This window comes from Cherax quadricarinatus, unplaced genomic scaffold (assembly GCF_038502225.1).
Source record: "Cherax quadricarinatus isolate ZL_2023a unplaced genomic scaffold, ASM3850222v1 Contig186, whole genome shotgun sequence".
NCBI classification, from domain to species: domain Eukaryota; kingdom Metazoa; phylum Arthropoda; class Malacostraca; order Decapoda; family Parastacidae; genus Cherax; species Cherax quadricarinatus.
The window spans coordinates 193,861-210,941 of NW_027195212.1; the positions used below are offsets into that span (position 1 = coordinate 193,861).

At 42.0% G+C, this 17,081-nt stretch overlaps 1 protein-coding gene across 1 annotated transcript in view; it reads left to right on the forward strand.

Moving 5' to 3' along the window:
- The window catches only part of LOC128684277 (33 kDa inner dynein arm light chain, axonemal-like), a 154,663-nt gene that overhangs the window by 97,052 nt on the left and 40,530 nt on the right, over window positions 1-17,081 (forward strand). The window contains exon 3 of the mRNA XM_070080164.1: window positions 15,761-15,865. Coding sequence (XP_069936265.1) covers window positions 15,761-15,865 — 105 coding nt within the window. The remainder of the gene's footprint in view (window positions 1-15,760; window positions 15,866-17,081) is intronic.

Sequence of the window (17,081 nt, forward strand, 5' to 3'; positions counted from 1 at the left end):
GCGTGGGACGCTGTAGCGTGGGGTCACTGTGACGCCACTTACAATTCTCGAAGAAATTCGGCAAATTTCTGCTGGATCCTCCTTGTACCTGTGTCTGGGTGCTCAAACGTGCAGACACGACATCAGGATAACTTGTTGAGAGACGGATGCTTCTTGTGTAGGGTGATGAAGTGAAGATGACTTCATACCTCTTCCTCCCTCTCTCCAGGCAAACACAACTGCTGCGAGCACCGCTGGTACCAATTATAAAAAAGGATTGTTTGGTATTCTGGTAGCGGGTGGTTAAATGATACGTCTTCTTCGGAGGCTTCTTCGTTTATTGTTAAGTCGTAGTGGGTACACAGCCTTGTGTGTTTGTGGGCATGGCCCGGGAGGGCCATGCCCACGAGAGAGAGCTGGGAGTACTTGTGTGTTCCTGCTAGGCCGCTGTGTGAGTGAGGGCGAGGCAAGTCTGGGCATACTGAAGTGGCAAGGCCTACAGGTGGCAGCACCAGCATGGCGCGAAATATGAACTAAGCTGGCAGACAGCATGGGCTGTCTGTGCAGACAGTACAGGCTGTTTACATGATCTGCTTTATCAGGGTAGGGTTCTGGCAGTGTGATCTGCTTTATCAGGGTGGTGTTCTGGCAGAGTGATCTGCTTTATCAGGGTGGTGTTCTGGCAGAGTGATCTGCTTTATCAGGGTGGTGTTCTAGCAGAGTGATCTGCTTTATCAGAGTGGTGTTCTGGCAGAGAGATCTGCTTTATCAGGGTGGTGTTCTGGCAGAGTGATCTGCTTTATCAAGATGGTGTTCGGGCAGAGTGATCTGCTTTATCGAGGTGGTGTTCTGGCAGAGTGATCTGCTTTATCAGGGTGGTGTTCTGGCAGAGTGATCTGCTTTATCAGGGTGGTGTTCTGGCAGAGTGATCTGCTTTATCAGGGTGGTGTTCTGGCAGATTGATCTGCTTTATCAGGGTGGTGTTCTGGCAGAGTGATCTGCTTTATCAGGATGGTGTTCTGGCAGATTGATCTGCTTTATCAGGGTGGTGTTCTGGCAGAGTGATCTGTTTTATCATGGAGGTGTGATAGTAGAGTGATCAGTTTTATGAGGTGATGTTTTGGTTAAGTGATAAGTTTTATCAGGTGATGTTTTAATAGAGTGATCAGTTTTATCAGGTGGTGTTTTGGTAGAGTGATCAGTTTTATCAGGTGGTGTTTTGGTAGAGTGACCAGTTTTATCAGGTGGTGTTTTGGTAGAGTGATCAGTTTTATCAGGTGGTGTTTTGGTAGAGTGATCAGTTTTATCAGGTGGTGTTTTGGTATACTGGTCAGATTTATCAGGTGGTGTTTTGGTAGAGTGATCAGTTATATCAGGTAATGTTTTGGTAGAGTGATCAGTTTTATCAGGTGATGTTTTGGTAGAGTGATCAGTTTTATTAGGTGGCGTTTTGGTATAGTGATCAGTTTTATTTTGTGGTGTTTTGGTGGAGTTATCAGTTTTATCAGGTGATGTTTTGGTGGAGTGATCAGTTTTATCAGGTGGTGTTTTGGTAGAGTGATCAGTTTTATCAGGTGGTGTCTTGGTAGAGTGATCAGTTTAATTCAGATGACGTTTTGGTAGGGTTATCAGTTTTAGCAGGTGGTGTTTTGGTAGAGTGATCAGTTTTATCAGGCGAGGTGTTGGTAGAGCGATCAGTTTTATCAGGTGATGGTTTGGAAGAGTTATCAGTTTTATCAGGAGGTGTTTTGGTAGAGTGATCAGTATTATCAGGTGTTTTTTTTGGTAGAGTGATTAGTTTTATCAGGTGGTGTTTTGGTAGAGTGATCAGTTTTATCAGGTGGTGTTTTGGTAGAGTGATTAGTTTTATCAGGTGGTGTTGTGGTAGAGTGATCAGTTTTATCAAGTTCTGTTTTGCTAGAGTGATCAGTTTTATCAGGTGATGTTTTGATAGTGATCAGTTTTATCAGGTGGAGGTTTGGTAGAGTGATCAGTTTTATCTGGTGGTGTTATGGTAGAGTGATCAGTTTTATCAGGTGGTGTTTTGGTAGAGTGATCAGTTTTATCAGGTGGTGTTTGGTACAGTGATCCGTTTTATCAGGTGATGTTTTGGTAGAGTGATCAGTTTTATCACGTGATGTTTTGGTAGAGTGATCAGTTTTAACAGGTTGTGTTTTTTTAGAGTGACCAGTTTTATCAGGTGGTATTTTGGTAGAGTGATCAGTTTTATCAGATGATGTTTTGGTAAAGTTATCAGTTTTATCAGGTGGTGTTTTGGTAGATTGATCAGATTTATCAGGTGATGTTTTTGTAGAGAGATCAGTTTTATCAGGTGATGTTCTGGTAGTGATCAGTTTGATCAGGTGGTGTTTTGGTAGAGTGATCAGTTTTATCAGGTGGTGTTTTGGTAGAGTGATCCGTTTAATCAGGTGATGTTTTGGTAGAGTGATCAGTTTTATCAGGTGTTGTTTTGGTAGAGTGATCCGTTTAATCAGGTGATGTTTTGGTAGAGTGATCAGTTTTATCAGGTGGTGTTTTGGAAGAGTGATCAGTTTGATCAGGTGATGTTTTGGTAGAGTGATCAGTTTTATCAGGTGGTGTTTTGGTAGAGTGACCAGTTTTATCAGGTGATGTTTTGGTAGAGTGATCAGTTTTATCAGGTGTTGTTTTGGTAGAGTGATCAGTTTTATCAGGTGGTGTTTTGGTAGAGTGATCAGTTTTATCAGGTGGTGTTTTGGTAGAGTGATCAGTTTTATCAGGTGATGTTTTGGTAGAGTGATCAGTTTTATCAGGTGGTGTTTTGGTAGAGTGATCAGTTTTATCAAGTGATGTTTTGGTGGAGTGAGCAGTTTTATCAGCTGGTGTTTTGGTAGAGTGATCAGTTTTATCATGAGATCTTTTGGTAGATTGATCAGTTTTATCAGGTGATGTTTTGGTAGAGTGATCAGTTTTAGCAGGTGGTGTTTTAGTAGAGTGATCAGTTTTATCAGGCGAGGTGTTGGTAGAGCGATCAGTTTTATTAGGTGTTTTTTTGGTAGAGTGATCAGAATTATCAGGTGGTGATTTTATATAATGATCAGTTTTATCAGGTGATGTTTTGATAGTGATCAGTTTTATCAGGTGGTGCTTTGGTAGAGTGATCAGTTTTATCTGGTGGTTTTATGGTAGAGTGATCAGTTTTATCAGGTGGTATTTTGGTAGAGTGATCAGTTTTATCAGGTGATGTTTTGGTAGAGTGATCAGTTTTATCAGGTGATGTTTTGGTAAAGTGATCAGTTTTATCAGGTGGAGTTTTGGTAGATTGATCAGTTTTAACAGGTGATGTTTTGGTAGAGTAATCAGTTTTATCAAGTGGTGTTTTGGTAGAGTGATCAGTTTTATTAGGTGGTGTTTTGGTAGAGTGGTCAGTTTTATCAGGTGATGTTTTGGTAGAGTAATCAGTTTTATCAGGTGATGTTTTGGTAGAGTGGTCAGTTTTATCACGTGATGTTTTGGTAGAGTGATCAGTTTTATCAGGTGATGTTTTGGTAGAGTGATCAGTTTTATCACGTGATGTTTTGTTAGAGTGATCAGTTTTATCAGGTGATGTTTTGGTAGAGTGATCAGTTTTATCAGGTGATGTTTTGGTAGAGTGATCAGTTTTATTAGGTGATGTTTTGGTAGAGTGATCAGTTTTATCAGGTGATGTTTTGGTAGAGTGATCAGTTTTATCAGGTGATGTTTTGGTAGAGTGATCAGTTTTATCAGGTGGTGTTTTGGTAGAGTGATCAGTTTTATCAGGTGATGTTTTGGTAGAGTGATCAGTTTTATCAGGTGATGTTTTGGTAGAGTGGTCAGTTTTATTAGGTGGCGTTTTGGTATAGTGATCAGTTTTATTTTGTGGTGTTTTGGTGGAGTTATCAGTTTTATCAGGTGGTGTTTTGGTAGAGTGATCAGTTTTATCAGGTGGTGTTTTGGTAGAGTGATTAGTTTTATCAGGTGGTGTTTAGGTAGAGTGATCAGTTTTATCAAGTGGCGTTTTGGTAGAGTGATCAGTTTTATCAGGTGATGTTTTGGTAGAGTGATCAGTTTTATCAGGTGATGTTTTGGTAGAGTGATCAGTTTTATCACGTGATGTTTTGGTAGAGTGATCAGTTTTATCACGTGATGTTTTGGTAGAGTGATCAGTTTTATCAGGTGATGTTTTGGTAGAGTGATCAGTTTTATCAGATTGTGTTTTGGTAGAGTGATCAGTTTTAACACGTGATGTTTTGGTAGAGTGATCAGTTTTAACAGGTGGTGTTTTGGTAGAGTGACCAGTTTTATCAGGTGACGTTTTGGAAGAGTGATCAGTTTTATCAGGTGATGTTTTGGTAGAGTGATCAGTTTTATCAGGTGATGTTTTGGTAGAGTGATCAGTTTTATCACGTGATGTTTTGTTAGAGTGATCAGTTTTATCAGGTGATGTTTTGGTAGAGTGATCAGTTTTATCAGGTGATGTTTTGGAAGGGTTATCAGTATTATCAGGTGGTGTTCAGGTAGAGTGATCAGTTTTAACATGTGATGTTTTAGTACAGTGATCAGTTTTATCAAGTGGTGTTTTGGTAGAGTTATCAGTTTTATCAAGTCGTTCTTGGTAGAGTGATTAGTTTTATCAGGTGTTGTTTTGGTAGAGTGTTCAGTTTTATCAGGTGGTGTTTTAGTAGAGTGATCAGTTTTATCAGGTGATGTTTTGGTAGAGTGATCAGTTTTATCAGGTGATGTTTTAGTAAAGTGATCAGTTATATCAGGTGATGTTTTGGTAGAGTTATCAGTTTTATGAGGTGATGTTTTGGTAGAGTGATCAGTTTTATCAGGTGCTGTTTTGATAGAGTGATCAGTTTTATCAGGTGGTGTTTTGATAGAGTGATCAGTTTTATCAGGTGGTGTTTTGATAGAGTGATCAGTTTTATCAGGTGGTGTTTTGATAGAGTGATCAGTTTTATCAGGTGGTGTTTTGATAGAGTGATCAGTTTTATCAGGTGGTGTTTTGATAGAGTGATCAGTTTTATCAGGTGGTGTTTTGATAGAGTGATCAGTTTTATCAGGTGGTGTTTTGATAGAGTGATCAGTTTTATCAGGTGGTGTTTTGATAGAGTGATCAGTTTTATCAGGTGGTGTTTTGATAGAGTGATCAGTTTTATCAGGTGGTGTTTTGATAGAGTGATCAGTTTTATCAGGTGGTGTTTTGATAGAGTGATCAGTTTTTCCACTCGTGCTCCAGCTCCTTGGTCAATAACTCTCACTTTTCTCACCCCTCACACACCATGTATCCCCTCCATCATTGCTCTAGTTCCTGTGATGAAACCCTCCTCATCTTTCCTGCAGGTCCTTCCTGCAACTCATCATGAATGCTCCAGTTTCTTGGAACAAGATCCCACACACTTCCCTCATCCTCCACTCCTTGACTACCTCTGTAACCCTACTCTCCCCTGCCTTAGACCACCCGTGTTCCATCTCCTCAGATCAAGAGCAAACTTTCTTTCACCATCTCTCCTCCCCACTTAATATCCCTGCTCCAAGTCCTCAGATCAAGATTACTAAAAAGCCTCCCTCATCTATCATGAACTAACTCCATCTCCTTTGATCAAGACCCACCCTCCACACTCCAATTTTTGCTTCCCTACATCCCTCTCTCTGTGACGTCCTACTTGAGTTTCTCAACTTGGTTCAAGAATTTGACATCAATTCCATTAAGTTTGTTATTACATCGTCCTCTTTACAATAACATTTACAGTAATTTGGACTTTACATGATATAATTCACCTGGTATTTTAAGACTATATAATTATTTATTAGTAACCTTTTATGTAGATCTTAGATCTATATAAAAGGCAAAGATAAGAATGTGACAATGGCCTATTTGATAGCGCCGAATGTAAAATAGGTAAGATGTACAATGTTCTAGTTGACATCTAGTTGGCCCATAATGCCAAGGCATAATAGAGGCTGTCTTTGTATTGCAACCCACTATTGTATATACACTATCTCAATGTACTGTTTGCAAAGACATTAAATAAATAAATAAATAAAGAAATAAATGAAAGTCTAGGTAATTCTGTAACAACGATCTTTTGGGCGAGATGTCAATAGTTTTCATAATAAAGTTAGTGTTGTTTTTTAAGATTTTTTTTTTCTTTTTTTTTGGGGGGGGGAGGGGGGGAATCTATAAAGTAAACTTACTCCTGAGGAAAAAAAAAAATATTTTTTTCTTGTGAAAATCTACGGGAGTCAAACTCCACGAGTGACGCAGTGTCTCTCCCCTCACAATACCACCGAGCACAGCACTGACTGCTGTACTGACTGTCTCACACTCAACTGCACAGCACTGACTGCTGTACTGACTGTCTCACCCTCAACTCTGCACAGCACTGACTGCTGTACTGTCTCACCCTCAACTCTGCACAGCACTGACTGCTGTACTGACTGTCTCACACTCAACTGCACAGCACTGACTGCTGTACTGACTGTCTCACACTCAACTCTGCACAGCACTGACTGCTGTACTGACTGTCTCACACTCAACTCTGCACAGCACTGACTGCTGTACTGACTGTCTCACACTCAACTCTGCACAGCACTGACTGCTGTACTGACTGTCTCACACTCAACTCTGCACAACATTGACTGCTGTACTGACTGTCTCACCATCAACTCTGCACAGCATTGACTGCTGTACTGACTGTCTCACCATCAACTCTGCACAGCATTGACTGCTGTACTGACTGTCTCACCCTCAACTGTACAGCACTAACTGCTGTACTGACTGTCTCACACTCAACTCTGCACAGCATTGACTGCTGTTCGGACTGTCTCACCCTCAACTGCACTGCACTGACTGCTGTACTGACTGTCTCACACTCAACTGCACTGCACTGACTACTGTACTGACTGTCTCACACTCAACTCTTCACAACACTGACTGCTGTGAACATTAAAATGGAATAAAATACCGACAGGTTGTAGGTAAGACACATATGCAACAGTTAGGTATCTTTATTTCGAAACGTTTCGCCTACACAGTAGGCTTCTTCAGTCGAGTACAGAAAAGTTGATAGAAGCAGAAGATACTTGAAGACGATGTAATCAGTCCATCACCCTTAAAGTTTTGAGGTGGTCAGTCCCTCAGTCTGGAGAAGAACATTGTTCCATAGTATGAAACAATGTTGTTTCAGACACATATGCACAATATTGTTTCATACTATGGAACAATACTCTTTTCCAGACTGAGGGACTGACCACCTCAAAACTTCAAGGGTGATGGACTGATTACATCGTCTTCAAGTATCTTCTGCTTCTATCAACTTTTCTGTACTTGACTGAAGAAGCCTACTGTGTAGGCGAAACGTTTCGAAATAAAGATACCTAACTGTTGCATATGTGTCTTACCTAACTGACTGCTGTACTGGCTGCCTCACCCTCAACTCTGCACAGCACTGACTGCTGTACTGACTGTCTCAACCTCAACTCTGCACAGCACTGACTGTCTCACCCTCAACTCTGCACAGCACTAACTGCTGTACTGTCTCATACTCAACTCTGCACAGCATTGACTGTCTCAACCTCAACTCTGCACAGCACTGACTGTCTCACCCTCAACTCTGCACAGCACTGACTGCTATACTGACTGTCTCACCCTCAACTCTGCACAGCACAGACTGCTGTTCTGGCTGTCTCACCCTCAACTCTGCAGAGCACAGACTGCTGTACTGGCTGTCTCACCCTCAACTCTGCACAGCACAGACTGTCTCACCTCCAACTCTGCACAGCACTGACTGCTGTACTGGCTGTCTCACCCTCAACTCTGCACAGCACAGTCTCACCCTCAACTCTGCACAGCACTGACTGTTGTACTGGCTGTCTCACCCTCAGCTCTGCACAGCACTGACTGCTGTACTGGCTGTCTCACCCTCAGCTCTGCACAGCACTGACTGCTGTACTGGCTGTCTCACCCTCAACTCTGCACAGCACTGACTGCTGTACTGGCTGTCTCACCCTCAACTCTGCACAGCACTGACTGCCGTACTGGCTGTCTCACCCTCAACTGCACAGCACTGACTGCTGTACTGACTGTCTCACTCTCAACTCTGCACAGCACTGACTGCCGTACTGGCTGTCTCACCCTCAACTCTGCACAGCACTGACTGCTGTACTGGCTGTCTCACCCTCAACTCTGCACAGCACTGACTGCTGTACTGGCTGTCTCACCCTCAACTCTGCACAGCACTGACTGCTGTACTGACTGTCTCACCCTCAACTCTGCACAGCACTGACTGCTGTACTGACTGTCTCACCCTCAACTCTGCACAGCACTGACTGCTGTACTGACTGTCTCACCCTCAACTCTGCACAGCACTGACTGCTGTACTGACTGTCTCACCCTCAACTCTGCACAGCACTGACTGCTGTACTGGCTGTCTCACCCTCAACTCTGCACAGCACTGACTGCTGTACTGGCTGTCTCACCCTCAACTCTGCACAGCACTGACTGCTGTACTGGCTGTCTCACCCTCAACTCTGCACAGCACTGACTGCTGTACTGGCTGTCTCACCCTCAACTCTGCACAGCACTGACTGCTGTACTGGCTGTCTCACCCTCAACTCTGCACAGCACTGACTGCTGTACTGGCTGTCTCACCCTCAACTCTGCACAGCACTGACTGCTGTACTGGCTGTCTCACCCTCAACTCTGCACAGCACTGACTGCTGTACTGGCTGTCTGCTGTACTGGCTGTCTCACCCTCAACTCTGCACAGCACTGACTGCTGTACTGGCTGTCTCACCCTCAACTCTGCACAGCACTGACTGCTGTACTGGCTGTCTCACCCTCAACTCTGCACAGCACTGACTGCCGTACTGGCTGTCTCACCCTCAACTCTGCACAGCACTGACTGCTGTACTGGCTGTCTCACCCTCAACTCTGCACAGCACTGACTGCTGTACTGGCTGTCTCACCCTCAACTCTGCACAGCACTGACTGCTGTACTGACTGTCTCACCCTCATTTCTCTTCAGGAAGGTTGCCGTATGTCGTTTTTTTTATATGCCCACAATATGGCATCATTTTTTCTTCCGGTTTTGTTTACTTTTGTTCTATTTAAGAATTATCGATGAAGTTTCAATGTGATCGGCCAAGAAACAAATGAAAAAAATGCTAATCGGATTTTCTGAAGACCACAAATATTGTAATATACCTTATGTTTATTCCCTCATAAAATACAGTTAGCATGTTTTTAACATTCTGCAAAAATATCTAAGGCATGTTAAACACTAAGGTAGAAAAAGGGTTCCTCACTAGAGAAGGTTCCTCACTAAAACCTCTTTGACATGAGTGTGGTGTTCAGTTCGCCCTTTCAGTCAATGTGAGCTACGAGGACGGCAAGAATATGAATGGGAAGTAATGAGTATAGGAAAATGATCGCTGACCAGACCAGATAGAGTCGAGTACAGTTGAAGAGTGCAGATAATGAGGAGCAAACTTAGAGACCAGTGAGAGAGAGAAGTTGAGTGTGAGGGTCAAAATGGGTGGGAGTACCAGTACAGTATTTAAGACATGAATGGAAAGAGAAGTGAGATGAGCCTCTATCTGACCACCACCAGAATCACAATGAGGATTTAAATCACCTAACAAGAGGTAGCGGGAAAAAATCAGGAATTCAAAGCCGGGAATAAATTATGGTCGAGAAGGAGAAAGGTACAAAGAGCAAGCTGAATACCACTTATTCAAGTAGATACGAGGTGCAGTGTAATGCAGCGAATTATGGAAGTTACAACAAAAGGTGAGTATGAGAGATTAGAAGGAACTTTTAAAGAAACTTGGGAGGTAACAGGAGAGGGAGGAACTTGAGTGGGGACAGGAGAAGAAGGAACTGTACAAGGGGGAAGATGAACCTCAGCACCAGTAACAATTACGATAAAAGTGGCTAAAGGAGATTTGAACTTTGGAGATGATGTAGACTTAAAAGTTGACGAGGTAGGTACCTAGGAGCCCAGGGCTTCAAAATAGTTAGACACTGAGGTTACTATGGAAGCTATGACTACAGAAGAGATTGTGGAAGAAGATACCACCGAGGTTGGAGGCCCTAGAGTAACTCTAGAATAAGAAAGGCGTGGAAGTCTCCCATGGAGGCAGAGATTGTAGACTGTCATAGCGTAAGAGGAACCTTCTTTCTCTTTGAGACAGCGGATTTCCCTTTCCTTTAAGAAAACCTGCCAATAGCGAGAACAAGCTGGGTGAGCTTCTCTGTAACTAACGAACGAGGGAGGTTGGCTGAGATGGATTGGTATGGTCAGCACCACCATAGACTGGGCTTTCTGCCATTGATCCACAATGTTTTCCCGGGTAGCCAAAGTGCCAGCACTTTCTACACTGTTGTGGTGAAAGGATCACCTCCCATACTTGTAAACAGCGTCCCACAATGTAACCAGAAGATGGAAGTTCCCGGCAATTAAAAGTTACCAAACTATACTGCAAGGAAAGTGTTTCCATCAGCTGGCGGGTAGTAAACAAGTGTCCACTTTAAGAATTGGGAGGTTCTGGAACTTAAGTTGCTTCCTAATGTCACATCACATGTCTGGAAACCACCTTGAACAATGATATGTGGAAGAGCTACTATTCCAGTGCAAAAACTGAGAGAAATGTGTTTATGAATTGTGACATGAGTATTGTCAACGAAGGTAAGAATGGAAAGATTGCGAGTTGTCCAGCATTTTGCACCATGATGTGTACACCACTTTTAAAAGCATGAAACGAAATATTTTGAACAGAATATCATAGGAGTACCTTGCCGATACTATGATGTGAAAAATGGTCAGTGGCAGTTGTCGGCCTGAGGGTGAAGAACTTAGTCCGTTGTGCACCATGAAACGTAGAGTGCAAGGGAAATCGGTATTGTGCCGATTGCTTCTGGGAAGGGCAAGAGATAACCTAGACAACGACATCTGTTAAAGGTCGTGGTCGTTCATGTGGGGTACTGGAGGTGATTTGTCCTGAGATGGTTGAGCGATCTAAAAAAATGGTCTCACTTTATGGGGAGAAACCGGAAGTATAGTCAAAGAAGCATAGAAGTCAGACTTATCAGAAGTCAGGAGGAACCTCGGTACCACATGTGGGCAACGAAGTGTAACCTAGAGAAGGTATGAGGGTATTAGAGAGATACAAAGAATGGTTTAATAACAAGGCAGGGTAATGAGGGGGCACCACTGTTGAAAGGGGTTCTTGAGAAGGAATTTCATGGATATGGGACTCCATGGCGAAGTTTTCTTTATTTTTGAAAAAAAAAAAAGGGACATGAAAGGGTAGCTCCTAGAAAGAATGAAAGGGATTGTATGTTTTCCTCCTGTGCCATAGAGGGCCCTCAGTGTGACCGGTAATGCTGATGTGGCATGAAACTCATGCCCTACCCTATCCTCCACGCTGGAAAACCGGCAATCCGGGATAGCACCCTTATATCCGCCGAGCCACCTCAGTGGACAAAAGACAGGACGGTCGGAAGCCCGCTTCAAGGCATACCTTCCTAGGCCACCACCGATAAGCAGTCTCCAGAGGTCCACTTGCCACTTAAAGCATATCATAAGCCACCCTCAGGGACTCTGGATGGTGGATCGAAGCATCACCAGATGATCCAAATTCCACGGCAAACACCATCAACAAGGGCCTCAGCGGAATGGGACGGACATTGACACCCTTTCCCTAACCTAGGAGCTAGAATTTCAGATGGGAGGACACCAAAGACCGAAAGGAAGGAAAACGAAGGGACGAGAAAAGGAAGTGGGTTGGGAAAGAAGGAATGGGAAGGATGGGGTAAAGAAGGGAGGAGTGGAGGGCAATTAAGTTTCGTCGGAGGAAGAAGACCGAAAAATTCAATTCCTTAGACCAAAAGCCTCTTCACCACAGCAAGGAGTCCCCCTTGAAGAGGTCATTTGTCCCAAAATATGCCTGCAAAAATTGCGGTGTGCCTTATATGCCAGAAAAGACCGTATTCATATTTGTTGTAGGTTCCAGATAAAACATTTATATCTCCTGAGTAGCTACAAGGAATTGCTTGAAATTTTTCAGGTGTAGCTAAGTATGATTTAAAGGTCTTTTAATTGCTAGAGTTCCATAGTTTAATTTCTTAGACGTCTATAAAACAAGTATATTTATTCGAGAGTTTTATAACGCCTAATTTAATTAGGTGTTATAAAATCCACCAAAAGAGGACATTTCTCTATACATATGACACACTAATATTTGATGTTTCAAGCCGAATAGTTTTTTTTTAAATAAATCTGCAGTTGTAGTGTTAAACTTACCGACATCATCGTTCAAGACAAATGCGTCAATTTCTGTGTTTTTCACCTAATTATAACAGACATTTATTATACTGAATGGAAATTAGTGTAACATTTTATTTATTAAAAATTACACATTGGAACTTATGTAATTCAGTATCAGTGAGAACTTTCCATTTAGGAAAACATAGCAGCACTAAAAGTTGCAATCCTACCAGAAGAGCCATTCTCCAGTTATACCATGGAATCCTGTAAACCAAGAGCAGTCATACCATGGAATCCAGTTAACCAAGAGCAGTCATACCATGGAATCCTGTAAACCAAGAGCAGTCATACCATGGAATCCAGTTAACCAAGAGCAGTCATACCATGGAATCCTGTAAACCAAGAGCAGTCATACCATGGAATCCTGTAAACCAAGAGCAGTCATACCATGGAATCCTGTAAACCAAGAGCAGTCATACCATGGAATCCAGTTAACCAAGAGCAGTCATACCATGGAATCCTGTAAACCAAGAGCAGTCATACCATGGAATCCAGTTAACCAAGAGCAGTCATACCATGGAATCCTGTAAACCAAGAGCAGTCATACCATGGAATCCAGTTAACCAAGAGCAGTCATACCATGGAATCCTGTAAACCAAGAGCAGTCATACCATGGAATCCTGTAAACCAAGAGCAGTCATACCATGGAATCCAGTAAACCAAGAGCAGTCATACCATGGAATCCTGTAAACCAAGAGCAGTCATACCATGGAATCCAGTTAACCAAGAGCAGTCATACCATGGAATCCTGTAAACCACCATGGAATCCTGAGCAGTCATACCATGGAATCCAGTTAACCAAGAGCAGTCATACCATGGAATCCTGTAAACCAAGAGCAGTCATACCATGGAATCCTGTAAACCAAGAGCAGTCATACCATGGAATCCTGTAAACCAAGAGCAGTCATACCATGGAATCCTGTAAACCAAGAGCAGTCATACCATGGAATCCTGTAAACCAAGAGCAGTCATACCATGGAATCCTGTAAACCAAGAGCAGTCATACCATGGAATCCTGTAAACCAAGAGCAGTCATACCATGGAATCCTGTAAACCAAGAGCAGTCATACCATGGAATCCTGTAAACCAAGAGCAGTCATACCATGGAATCCTGTAAACCAAGAGCAGTCATACCATGGAATCCTGTAAACCAAGAGCAGTCATACCATGGAATCCTGTAAACCAAGAGCAGTCATACCATGGAATCCTGTAAACCAAGAGCAGTCATACCATGGAATCCTGTAAACCAAGAGCAGTCATACCATGGAATCCTGTAAACCAAGAGCAGTCATACCATGGAATCCAGTTAACCAAGAGCAGTCATACCATGGAATCCTGTAAACCAAGAGCAGTCATACCATGGAATCCTGTAAACCAAGAGCAGTCATACCATGGAATCCTGTAAACCAAGAGCAGTCATACCATGGAATCCTGTAAACCAAGAGCAGTCATACCATGGAATCCTGTAAACCAAGAGCAGTCATACCATGGAATCCTGTAAACCAAGAGCAGTCATACCATGGAATCCTGTAAACCAAGAGCAGTCATACCATGGAATCCTGTAAACCAAGAGCAGTCATACCATGGAATCCTGTAAACCAAGAGCAGTCATACCATGGAATCCAGTTAACCAAGAGCAGTCATACCATGGAATCCTGTAAACCAAGAGCTGTCATACCATGGAATCCTGTAAACCAAGAGCAGTCATACCATGGAATCCTGTAAACCAAGAGCAGTCATACCATGGAATCCTGTAAACCAAGAGCAGTCATACCATGGAATCCTGTAAACCAAGAGCAGTCATACCATGGAATCCTGTAAACCAAGAGCAGTCATACCATGGAATCCTGTAAACCAAGAGCAGTCATACCATGGAATCCTGTAAACCAAGAGCAGTCATACCATGGAATCCTGTAAACCAAGAGCAGTCATACCATGGAATCCTGTAAACCAAGAGCAGTCATACCATGGAATCCTGTAAACCAAGAGCAGTCATACCATGGAATCCTGTAAACCAAGAGCAGTCATACCATGGAATCCTGTAAACCAAGAGCAGTCATACCATGGAATCCTGTAAACCAAGAGCAGTCATACCATGGAATCCTGTAAACCAAGAGCAGTCATACCATGGAATCCTGTAAACCAAGAGCAGTCATACCATGGAATCCTGTAAACCAAGAGCAGTCATACCATGGAATCCTGTAAACCAAGAGCAGTCATACCATGGAATCCTGTAAACCAAGAGCAGTCATACCATGGAATCCTGTAAACCAAGAGCAGTCATACCATGGAATCCTGTAAACCAAGAGCAGTCATACCATGGAATCCTGTAAACCAAGAGCAGTCATACCATGGAATCCTGTAAACCAAGAGCAGTCATACCATGGAATCCTGTAAACCAAGAACAGTCATACCATGGAATCCTGTAAACCAAGAACAGTCATACCATGGAATCCTGTAAACCAAGAGCAGTCATACCATGGAATCCTGTAAACCAAGAACAGTCATACCATGGAATCCTGTAAACCAAGAACAGTCATACCATGGAATCCTGTAAACCAAGAACAGTCATACCATGGAATCCTGTAAACCAAGAACAGTCATACCATGGAATCTTGTAAACCAACAATAGTCAAAACTTTCTTCTAAATAGGATACACAAGTGTTGAAAATGTGAAGTAGGTCATAACGAGCTTTGACAGGTTATCGCATGCAGGTGGAAGATGGTAATGAACTATGTACATACAACACTTGCATATCCCAATTGATTGATGTTCATTTTCCCTTAGACAGTAAACAAGCATTCAAAAATTTAAGTTGATCGTATTAGAGGTCTCAAGTTATAATCGACAGATTGAAAGTAGAAAAAATCCATTCTGACAGTCACTTGAAGGTATTCTTACCTTCAATAACTCAGTAACTTACCACATGGGCTAATACCACATTACTTTAAATAAAAAGATAGTAAATTCACATATATCGTGATTTCAAATGAGGTGTTAACAAAATGTAATAGAGAACTGCAATTAGTTAAATAATATTGACAAATTGAGAATTACACATCTGAATAACAACATGAACCTTCCATTGAGGCAAATTCACCAAGGCTGAGAGTCGAAAACGATCACAAGAGGCATTCTTCAGGTGTACTCTGGGATCTGATTCCATGTATTTGATTGTTAGTATATTTTTAATATACACCTAAAAAACTAAGTATACAATCTTTCTCTTAATTAAGATGCACCAGCCATTATAATACTGACCAGCGGGAACCTGTTACAGTATACGACACCTGAAAATTTGAACCAAATCGGATAAAGCGGTTTTAAGTTTCAAGCAGAAATCTTAGGGTGAAAAAAATATCAGGCATTGCGGATATCTAATAATAATCTAAGATCAACCCTAGCAGTTCTTGGTAGATGAAACACTGGTCATGTATGTTACAGTCTGAGAGTGGCAAGTGGGAACTGGAAGGCGAACTGAGGGAACTGGAGGAGCGAGTGGCCGGCCTGGAAGCTGAGGTGCGCCGACTGGAAGCATGGAAGAGACAGGTAAAGTCTACAAAAATATTTTCCTTGTATGTGGAGTATTGTTAATCCAAGGGGTATAATTTCCATTCTTCTTCCTACTCTCTGCATGATCCTTACTTATTAACAATAAGTGTTATTAAAAGAAACATTAAAAAAACACATGAAGGGCAAACATCAAGAACATTAGACTAGAGGAACAGTGCAGAAAGCCTACCATGTTCTAACCATTTTCACCTACATATAAACCTGTGAACCAATCTCTCAGTTGACTCTTTCTCAAAACATCCTTTATCACACACTGCCTCAGGTTCCTCTGGGTAGATCAAGACATCTTGGTTTCCTCAGTGTCTTGTAGCAATGTTATCACTATAACTGTAGAACTAAAACACTAAGAAAAAATAGAACACACATTACATAAAAAATAACATGAAATACATGTTTTTATATTTTACAGTATTACAATATTGTAATATACTGAAAGTGTTAATATCATTAATGGGAAGGATGGTTCTGATGAGCGTCAACAAGGACACTGATATTTCACTCTTCCAGGTTCAGTCTGGAATTGCTGGTATTATGATCTCACCAATTGCATGCAACTTTTTCTTTATTTGCTGTGGTAAGGGAGACATTGCCTTCAGTCTTTATTATCAAATTTGGTAGATGATTTGAAAAAATATCGATTTTAATTTTTTTTCCTTCAGTGCCCTACAGTAATGAAGGTCTTTATATTTCTTATCAGAGTGAACCCTTTCCAAGTGGTCTTTCATCTTCAGTGGTCTCATGGCATCATTACTGAAGCCATGAGATATGAATTAAAATGTTAAATATTCTTGAGTTTGAGGTGAGGGAGAGAGCTCAGTACGTGAAGTGAAGAGCAATATTACGTACATGTTTCCCAGGAGAGGAGAGATGAGAGAGACAAATGGATGGGTGAACGGACACATACATACATGCAATACACGTCCACAGACGTTTACTGACAACATTTTGTCCCCATAGACCCTTAGGGGTCGATATTGATCACTTTGATGATCCCTGACATGTATCATCCATCACGCTCAGGCTGGTGAATTTATTAGCAATGTTTAACAAACAAGCGCCTGAACCTGCTGTATAATTGGCTAAGAAAAATACGACGAGAAACAATATTCACTAGAGTTTTGTCTCTGGGCTTAAATTCAGTAATAAAATAACGAATGACCAGGAACTACATAAATTCTTTGATGATCAAGGT